Genomic DNA, 11,025 nt, shown 5'->3' with positions numbered 1-11,025 from the left:
TTTCTTTCTTTTCTTTCTTTTCTTTCTTTTCTTTCTTTTCTTTCTTTTCTTTCTTTTCTTTCTTTTCTTTCTTTTCTTTCTTTTCTTTCTTTTCTAAACTGCTCACCCATGTAGTTACACAGTAAAATGACAGTCATCTAAGGATGGGAGGAAGTAGGTATCTTGTTATTATTTTTATTCCAATGTTTTAAAGTACAGTCTTTTCATTATGTACATGCGGTGTACTGCATTTCAGCTAAACTTATATATCCCATCTGTACCTCTTCAATCTAATCATCTTGGGTTGATGATGACTGTATTCCTGTGCAGCTGAAAAGTCTCAGAAAAGATTTCCCAAGCTGGAGAGTGTTTCCAGAAACCTGATTAATTTCCCGGTTGCCTTGCTCATGCAGTGTAATAGAAGTTAACTGTTCCCAATGAAACTTCAGGGATAATTTTTTTTTTTTTCTCCTGACAATTTTGACTTATAGGTGAGTATGAGAAAGAATGCATAATCAGAGATATTCTGAGCAGTGTGCTTTCTGACTTCTCGTATCACAGCTGCTTCAGCTTATAGTAGCTGTAGAATAGAATGCTTGAATCTGTTAACTGAATGCGTGATTAACCTGGAGATGCTCAGTGTTTCTGTATGTTAGAAATCCTAAATGAAATGCATGGAGATGAAAATTTGCATTTAAATGATAAAAGGGATAATTTTTGTGGAAACATGTAAGTGGTTGCATTCTGCTTCACTCCTAAGTCGTTTGTCGTAGTGATGTAATTGGTAATTTAATAATAATTATTTAATAATAATTGGTAACTGAAGTTTAATTCATTCTTAGGCCTAGTATAAAGCAGTAGTACATTTAAACATTTGATTCAAGGAAGTAAAATGACAAATGTTGAATCTGTTATTAAATCTATAAATTAGATTTGGGAGAGATGCACTGGATTAGCATATCTGATGATCCTTCGTGTCCTTTAGAAGAATAGGTTTTTTAGATCTTATCTGAAAGATAGCACTTTCTGCAAGTGAATGACTCTGAAACAAAACAGGGCAACTAGATTAAGGAGGAGTCAGTTGCTTTGTGAATGGTCAACATCATTTCTACAGTTTCTTGGTTTTCCTGGAAGTACTTTCTTCAAGCTGTTGGCTATATCATGGCATTGTACAAGTCTGACCTACAGTGAGATACCAGCATGAGGAGCAGGTTGAGCCTCACTTTCAAGGAGATAGTGACTAGAAATCAGTTTGTGATAAAATAAGGAATATCTAAATGAGCCTCTCCTGTGTGAAACTGAAAAAAGAAAACTCAAAGGAAGCCCATAGTTTTTCAGATAAGGAACCTTAATTTTAGCAAAACAAATCGTCCATCTCATATGTCCAGAAAAAATTCCATTCTTAACTGGTGTTTTTTTCGAAACATATATTTTCAGCATCCAGTTGAAAAAGTAATATCTCATGCTGAATTCCATTTTCCGTACAGCTTTTTGTGTGGGAACTGTTCAACAGTTTACATAAGTTTTAAAAGTCTTAGTAACGCAGTGTATATACTAAAGCTTAAAAAAAGTACAGTGGTAGACTGATATATCTTTGAGAAAAGGTTTTTTGGTGGTACTTTTATGTGTCTACATTAAATCATTGTGACTGTCAGTATTTTTTTGTCCATACAGAACAGATGCATACTGAGCATCATCCTTATATGCAAATTATTCTAATTTTCAGACGTGAATATCTGGAATTTTTAATACAAGTTTAGGCACCTGAAAGTAATTGGCCTGACTTTTTCCCAGTTCAGCAGTGCTACCCTATAGCCATGACATCCTGTCAATTCTGAGAGAAGCTTTTTGTTACGAAGATAATATTTATAGGAAGAGAAACAGAACTTTATTCTTCAGGACTCTGGACTGTTTGGACAAATTGTGAATAGATTAAAAACACCTCTGTTTAACCTGAAAAGCGACCTTTGTGTTGCCACTTCTAATATCTTTCCAAAGGTATCTAGTTCGAGATAGGGGGTCTGCACAAATCATATCTAGACAAATGAATCCAACTATGACAGACAGATGGATTGCAGAAAAAAACCCTTTTTGTATTCTTTATCTGGAGAGAATGCTAAAATGCAGGTTTTGTCTGTCTGAGTTCTTCTAGTGTTTGGAAACATTGAGTCATTTCATAGTAAATAAGACCTTTGTGTGAGAAGTTAATGATTTCATTGGAACAACTGGGGGGAAAAAAGTCTGTCTTTAAATTTTTATTTGTTCTGAAAGAAGAATGGTAAATTTGAACCATTTTAGATACAAAAGCTTTTATTAAAAGATTCTGGATTCATCTAGAGTTTGTAGCATCCACAATGGCGACCATAAGTGCATTTATTTAGCAAGCACCTGTCTCCATATAAGGAAAAGTCAAGAAAACACATCGCTCATCTTCATTTTTGTTATTAGGAGGGACATGTCTGGTTCCACACAAACACTTTCCATGGGATACTTTGCTTTTTCCAGCTTTCAAAAAATAAAATTGACTGTAGCTTTTCTCTACTGAAAGAGAATTCATAGATTTTCTTTTTTTAATAACTTGTTTGCAGAAACTTTGCTGCAGAGGCTTATAGCTCATATGGATTTAAAAGATCTAGTATAACATGCTCAGTGCTTCTTCTGATCTCTGACCTTATTTGCTGGGGTGCAGTTCCTTATGGTACTAAATAATATGTTTCTGGAGCTGATAAGCAGAACTTACTAAAATTCTTCAATTTCTGTAATTCTAGAAAAACTGAAAATAAATTTCAACTGCATAGATTTCTTCTGTTTGGAAGAGTCTACACCTGGTAAAAAATGAAAATGCTTTCATGTCAGAGTTTTGTTGAGGTACTGAAGGTAGATGGGCTTTTTGCTGCTTCAGAATTGACATAAAGGTTCTGGCAAATTACCTCGGTGCTAGATAGAATGTGAATTAGTATCTGTCTTACACAATAGGATTTAATTAGAATAAAATAAATCACTGAATTGCCAGTAAGTCTAGATGTTCTTGGTGGAGCATAACCTTTTGTTCCTTGAGGACTTTCTGATTCATCTTTTCAAATCCCTTTCCAGGCATTTTCTAGAACATGTCACTTTATTTTCTTGTGCTGAAAACTGTCTACCTTGTGGTGAAAGGGTTTCTGAATCTGATGATCGTTCATCTTATGTATGTGGGATGATCCAGGTTTTTGTTCCAAAGGTTAAAACCATCCTCTGGTTAGAGTCTAGGATTTACCATGCTCTGCCTAGCTTCAAGTGCCTAGTGGAGGTTAAATTATATACTGTGGGTTAAAACATAAGCATGAATTCCTTATGAGTTTTGTCTTCTCATGAAAACTTTTTCAGTTGTTTTAACATTTCCAGGTTAGGTTTAATTTTTGGTAATAGTAAAACTGTTCCTGCTCTTATTTCTTACTTTTATATTGCTTTTTTCGTAACTTTTCAACACTCCTGTGTAGAAGGCGTAATTCTGGAGAGTTAGTCTATTTACTTGATGAACAAATTAGTTTAGAATTGTCTAGCTAATTTTGTATTGATATTTCAAATCATTGCAGGTAGATAATATTTTCATGAATGTGAAAAGAGAAGAGATTTTTGTGAGGGCAAATGGGAGGAGGGATGGTCTATGAGATACTTCCTGTTACTATAATTTCTACAATAGGATGATTCAAACACTGCTATAATAGAATTATTTAAATAGAGATTTAAAATACTACTTTTTCTAAGTATTCCACTTTAATAAACTTATACCTTTGATTTGAGGATAACAAATGAAAGTAATGGTCATTAAACATTCTTCCTCCAACTTCTCGGTGTAGCCTTAAGGAACTGACTTTCTATATACAGATATGTTTTTTCAGTAAAATTTTGAACTTTTTACATTAAAATAGTCTCTTTTTCATTTGTGAATTTTTTAATCAACTTTCTCCTCCTGCCTCCGAAGGCAGATTTAACAGCGTACATACACACATGAAATGCTTTGGATAAACTAGTGCAAAATTTTAAACTGATGGAAATTAAATGTCATTTCTAAAGTATTATTTGTATGTCTGAGACAAGTCTAGAGTATGATTTTCTTCAAAGAAATAAAGCATATCTGAATACAGCAATGAGATGGTTAGAAAGCAGAGTGTAACTTCTCTGCTCTCTTCAGTGATGTATTCAGATGATGTAATTTCCACTTCTCACTACCCCTTTTAAAGTATTCAGACATTGAGAAGGAAACTCAAAAACAAAACACAGCTGGCATACAGAAGGAACAATTTAACATACTGAATTCATTTTTGTGATTTTAGTAGTATTTTGGTGACATCTGAAGAACTGTAGGAAAAAGAATAAAAAGCCTGAATGATTTTTTTTTTTTCCTCCCCCCCCAGACACCCCCAACTTTAGATTAAATAGAGACAGGACTGCAATTTTGAGATCACCTGTGGAAAAAATGGCCCACTGAAAAGCATTTTCCCTGCCCCCCCCCCCCCCTTCCTCTGTAGGTTTCTGCTTTGGGTTTGGATCCTTCAGGTGCCCGTTTGGTAACTGGTGGCTATGACTATGATGTTAAATTTTGGGATTTTGCTGGGATGGATGCCTCTCTCCAAGCTTTTCGGTCGCTCCAGCCTTGTGAATGGTATGCATTAAGACTGTCTTTCTGACCTAAGACAATGCCTATGTTTGTTTACTGATAGAACGCACCAAAAACTTGAAGATAGCTTGTTTGAAAGGCTCTTATAGACCATTATACTTCTTGTGGTAACTGGAATGTGAACCTAAGAAGTTCATGTCTTTTCATGCTTTTTCCAAAAAGACTAGAAAGCTACAGGTGAATTTGCAAATGGAATTTTTTAATAGCATATTAACTAACTTATCTAACTTAGCACAGATGCAGGTTGATGTTCATAACTGTAATCACTGTTAATAGAATACACTTTCCATTTGTATTCCATTTATATAAAATTAACAAAGAGAAGAAAGTTAAACTAGTTGACCCCTTTGTGGAGAGCCTATAGAAGGAACAAAATTTCTGTAGCATGTGCCAGTATTTCTGAGACAGAGAATCAATTTTTTATGAGATCCTCTGTTTCTAGAAGTGCTTGTCCCTTGCACTGCATTGACAATTGACACTTGCTACGTAGCAGGCAAAAAAACCCCAGATGTATTATCTTAAAAACAAACACACAAACAAAAACGATGTGTGTGTGTGTGTTAATTTAAATATATTTAAATTAAAAAATATTGGAAGCTGGTTTAGAGAGTGATTTCTCTGCTGTTCACTGGTAATCTAGCACACTTGGTTGAATTACTTATTCCAGAGACCTGGAATATGAAATGCCTTCAAAAAGCTGTCTTGTGCAAAGCTAACTTAGATAAGCATGCTCATAAATTAATAGCAAAATTGTTCTAAAAACATACTTTCTGATGGCCAACTAAATGGAGCATGTTGTAAGATGCCTTGGTATGCTTGAAAGGGATTGAAGCTCTAACTATGTGTAGTAAGTCATTAGAATATCTAGTTTTTAATTTTTGTCATAAAAAGCTACAGCTGAATTTTGCACAGGTTGGAAAGTTACAATGAGAGTGACTACTTATAGTTTTGTATAGACTCCAGATAATGACAAACTCCAGAAAAGTTGAAGCTGTTTAGCCTGAAAAGGAACAGAATGAAAAAATTCTACTGATGTTCAAAACTATGAAGATTTAGGAAAATAAAAAGTATGCTGTGATTCATTATGGAGATCTGATCTCCTTGACAGACGTAACTTGTTATATTAAACTAAAGAATGGCACATTTACTTTAAAAACATAACTTAGTAAACATTCAGCTTTCAGGATAGTCAGACTCTCTGACTAGAATAATTTTCTAAGCAATTATTGGAGGCAACCATGAAGGTTATGGGAGCTTATATTTCAGAACAGAAGCTATTCATTTTAGGAAACCCCTATTCTCTTTGGACTATACTGCTGCATTACAGATTACGTAGCATTATATTATATGTTACATTATATAACACACAAAGTATCTCATATTTCTCATTTATTCTGTGCAACATATGTAATAAATGCCATTTTTGTCTTGTTTCCTGGATAAACAGTCTTGTTTCAAAGCAGAGATGCTGTAATTTGACTAAGCTGCAATGCATATTAATTCTAGCATATATGTATGATGGTTTAGTTTTTATTAAATTGGAATTCACAGGTGGCTACTAATTTTCCAGAGCGGATTTGACATTTTTTGACATTAGGATTCTTTCAGTTTCCTAGTTATGATATCTATTAATGGGCAGAGGGGAATCTCATGAAGTTCAACAAAGGGAAGGGCAACATCCTATACCTAGAGAGGAATAACCTCATGCACCAGTACAAGTTGGGGGCTGACCTGCTGGAAAGCAGCTCTGTGGAGAAGGACCTGGGAGTGCTGGTGGACAACAAGTTGACCATGAGGCAGCAATGTGGCCTTGTGGCCAAGAAGGCCAATGGTATCCTGGGCTGCATTAGGAGGAGCACTGCCAGCAGGTTGAGGGCACATCCCTCTACTCAGCCCTGGTGAGGTCACATCTGGATTACTGTGTCCAGTTCTGGACTCCCCAGTGTAAGAGAGATACAGACCTACTAGTGTGAATCCAGCAAAGTGCTAAGATGATTATTAAGGGACTGGAGCATCTCTCATACTACTTAGTAATAATAGTATAAGACCTAAATGTACTATTAGTATAAAGACAGCAAGTACAGCATATGTTAATGTCCCATTTCAAGGAAAACAGCCTGCAGACATATTTGTAACTTCCTTTTGGCACAAAAATGATGGTAAATATTGTGAGTTCAAAGCTCTTGTTATCTCAGACACTTCATTTAACGGCATGAGTTTTTCCACGATACTTTTTGGTGAAATGTTCATTCTTTTGGTTTGAGTATGTTGAAATCTAAATGAAATACATAAATCTAAAATAATACTAAAAATAACTGTTTAAAGGTATTTCACTTATATTGCAATTCTCATGTCCTAATTTTTTGCTTTTTTAAAATATATCAGTTAAATACCTCTTCTGTATCATTTTGTAAATGTAAAGAGAACTGTAGCTCTGCCTGTTTAAAAAGAGACAATCTCAAGAAAAGGTTCTGTCATACTAACATTGAAGCATGTGGTGAACACTATGAGGAATATTATATAACCTGTGCCCATGTATATATTTTTTTATTCTGGGGACTGCTAGCATTCACAGACCTTACTTTCAAAGAATTCTGAGGAGTTCTGGTTTGGAACCTTTAGACTTTAGCGGAAATCCATCTCTGGAGCCATAAATATAATTTCACTTTAAAGATAAAATCCCTGAGAAAAATTCCATATTGTCCAGGATCCATTTCGTAGCATAATATCAAATTACCCTGTTAATTTCTCCTTGGATTTGGAATGTTAAAAAAAGAAAAAAAGACAATAAAACTAGTACCTTCAAACCAGATCTTTGTGTTAAAGGCAAAGGCAAGCCTAAAGCAAACTTGTGTTACATGTAGAAAAATTATATGTGTGTCCAAATTTTGCCATTGTATGTAGCTCTGTTCTTCAGGTCCTGGCAGAAAGTAATATATGTTGCAGGTTTGGCAGCTTTAAGCCTAAATGTCCTGGATTAATGCTATTAAAAGTGAACTTTTTTTGCAAGTTTCCCAAGACTTTTGCTTTAACATTAATAAGAACCAAAAATGTTTTCTTTAAGAACTGCCTCCACAGAACCTCACTCTTGGTCATACTCCAATAAACATCTGAAAAGCAGTAACTTCTGGGGCCATACAAATACCCTGATTATGGAACCAATTTCTGGATGTCATTTTAAAAGCTGTATTGCACAGTTACCCTTTTTTTTTTCTTTAGCTAAAGGTTGTGGATAGAGATATATATATATATATATATATATATATATATATATTTTTTTTTTCCCTCTTAGACTAATTTTTTCACCTGACTGATTTGAGTAACTGTTCAATTCATGTTCCCGTTTTGCTAGGTGCTGTAAAATCAGGTGCTGTTCCCTGTTAGAAGAAAGTTACATATAAATATAAACTGAAGACAAAGTGTGTTCAGGCAGACTGATGTGAAATTACAAAAAAGCAACGAGACAGTATTGGTCAGATGATGAGCAGTACCATGTTAACAACATTGTACTCTATAGTTTTAATTTATTTATTTTAGTGTCTAGGAGACAATTTTGTTAGAAGATTGTCTGAGCCTTTACGTCTTGTGGATTCTCTCAGAAATAAGTTTGTTTTTTCCCATGGCAGGCTATTTGACTGTTTATAATGGCTTAATTTTCTTCATGCATGAGGCATGCATCAAGCAAAAATAATCTTTAGTGCCGTTTTTAAATCTCTTATTTTTGCTCGTTAAACCTCAAAAATTAAAAGAACAAAACATGTATCTGTACTTCAGAGATATGTTGGGTATTTTCTTTCGACAGTTTCAGCATTGCAGTGGGAGAAATACAACTAGCTTAAGTATTTTATTCTACTCGGATATGGCTCAGGAATATTTTGAACTATGTATGGATCATGTGGAATGGAAAGAGTGCTTGGAGATAGAACTGTGCTGAAGATTTTTAATTTCTATGATCTGTTTGTTGCTCTAAAGTTGAATTCGATGGATTCTTTAGTCTAAGTTTGGTTGTCTGCAGAGATTATTCTGGAATTCAGATACTGTTCCCTGTCTCTTGCAGGTTTCTTTTTATCTTTTTCAATATTTCCTTTGAGCTTAATGCTGTTGGCCTTCATTCCCCTCTCCTGTGCAAGTATCCATTTTTGCTCTTGAGGCGTAGGATGATGCTGTTTCAGACATTGCCTTTGATCTAGTTTGGAAATTCCCAGATTCAAAAGTCTCCTTTCTACTAAAACTTAAGCCAATTTCGCTGCCAGTTCACATTACATAATAGGGTGCTTGAAGCAATTTTTGGCTTTTGAATCATAATGCAATCAGTTTTGCCAGAAATTGTTTGAATGAGAAACTTATGCTTAGTTTACATTACTATGGTCAATGCCGAACTTTTAAAATATATATTACAGTGTTTAATGTGTTCTGTGCAGTAATTCACAGATTGAGGAGAGATTTAACAGATAATAGCTACTACCGAGTCAATCATAAAGTCACTACCCCATAAACCATAAAATGTTAAATGATTAAGTTACAAGTTGCACGTTCAAAGTTTTGTTGATCATCTGAGTGTTAATTTTACTGATATAAAATTTTATGTTAAAAAGTTTCCTTAAAGTTGTTAGGATTTGAATGTGCATCATTATGTTTGATGCCATAGGAATCTGTATCTAGCTGACAGATGCACAGCGTGCTGATCCTTAATTGGGGGTGAATTAGCTGTGCAGTTGAAACATTAATATGAAGTAATGTTATTGTTCACTTTCTATTAATGTGTCAAAATATGACACAGTATATGTCTGGTAGGTGTGGAGTGTATACATTCCCTTGTCTTCTCTGCCACCCTTGTCATGGGGTGTAGTGTGGTAGGGTGACAAAGGGATACCCGCTTCAGATACAGCATCTACAGTGAGCTGTTTACGTAACGCAGAATGCTGAGAGATGTTGAAGCTCTCCTTAAGACTAAAAATGGATCTCTTATTCATCAGCTATCTCCCTACTTCTAGTTAATCCTTTTTGTCATCTTGGTATTACTCCATGATTTCTGTCCCAAACTTTCCTGATCAATTGACTACAGTTAGTATACAATAGTTTTTATTGACCTTAACATTAATCTTTTAACTGAAAATGCTTTTGAAAATACTATACTACAATATGGAAGCCACTGGCCTACATGGCAACAGTTTGCCTTCTTTTAGAAATCGAACAGTTTGTTATGTTCTTTACATTTTATCTGGGATCGCACAGGGTTGACACTTCAGATGTTACGAACCTTAAGAAGAAATAAATAATCTTTTTTTGATATTTAAAGCTAATCTCTAGTTGATAAAATATAAAACTAATGCTAGAAACTTAAGTAATTTGAACCATTATTTCTTAAGGCCTGTGTTGCTTGCTTTGCGTTGATTTTAGCAGTAGACGTAATGTAGTATTATTTTCTCTTAAGAAAGTTGCTATTTAATACTCTATCTGCTTTGCTGTTGTTATTGTGATAGTGAATCACAGACAGTAGCTAGCACTATGTAGCAATGTTTCCAGATTTTATCAAAACAAACAATACGTAGATTTTGTACACTTGAAGAATTTTGCTTTTGACATGGAAACAGAATGACAGTTAAAAATATTTAAGAAATTTCCCATTTAGATGTAAGGCTTTGAAAAGAATGGTCACAAGAAAGCTCATAAAGGTTTCATTGCTCTATTGTCTTTCTGGGTGACAGGCAGGAAACAGTTTTCTTCACCTGGAGTACAATCTAGCCTTTGACTTCTCTACTTCTTGAGAAAGTCCACACTGAGCACAAAAATTTGCTCTTTGACAGTCATATGTTAATACAGACAATTGAATTAAAGTTTGTATTTGTTTTTGTGATCCTTTTGTTATTATTGAGGTCTTTTTCTTGATCCTTCTTCTGAATTGAAAAGTCAGTACTTCTGGTGAAATTTTCATGAACACATACAGAGCATTCTTCTGAGCATGACAAACTCTCTGTTTAATTGAACAGGTGACCTTCCAATTTTTTTTTCCTGTAATGTCTAATCTTTTAGATTTATTAAGAACAAACTCTGCTGATCCAATCTGATCTCATGATAGCTCTTGTGGATGTGCAAAAGAATTAAAAATTTGCTATACTTTGTCTTTTCTAAAGTTCTTGATACTATCTTACGTGCCTTTCATGTTGGCAAAGTAGGAGAAAATGGACTTTGTATAAGATAGTAGTCCTACAGGTCGAAAGGCCTTATTTGGGAATGCTTACTGGTATTTCATTGTGTGACTAAAGAGACATAGAAGTCCTACAAGTCTCTGTCCTGTTTTCAGTGCTAATCACTAATATTTTCATTCATGACTTGAATCATCAAATAGAGAGAACCTTTATTCAACTGGCAGATATTAACAAGTT

General features: G+C 34.4%; 1 protein-coding gene across 5 annotated transcripts in view; it reads left to right on the top strand.

The window, feature by feature from the left end:
• WDR70 (WD repeat domain 70) overlaps positions 1-11,025 on the top strand; it is a 147,088-nt gene that overhangs the window by 41,595 nt on the left and 94,468 nt on the right. For all 5 annotated transcript variants that reach the window (XM_026087251.1, XM_026087252.1, XM_026087250.1 and 2 more), the window contains exon 7: positions 4,491-4,624. In XM_026087251.1, coding sequence (XP_025943036.1) covers positions 4,491-4,624 — 134 coding nt within the window. The remainder of the gene's footprint in view (positions 1-4,490; positions 4,625-11,025) is intronic.

The sequence above is a fragment of the Apteryx rowi genome, unplaced genomic scaffold (assembly GCF_003343035.1).
Source record: "Apteryx rowi isolate R43461 unplaced genomic scaffold, aptRow1 scaffold_71, whole genome shotgun sequence".
NCBI lineage: Eukaryota > Metazoa > Chordata > Aves > Apterygiformes > Apterygidae > Apteryx > Apteryx rowi.
Note: the sequence above shows the minus strand (reverse complement) of the source record. Positions and strands in the feature narration are given on the sequence as shown.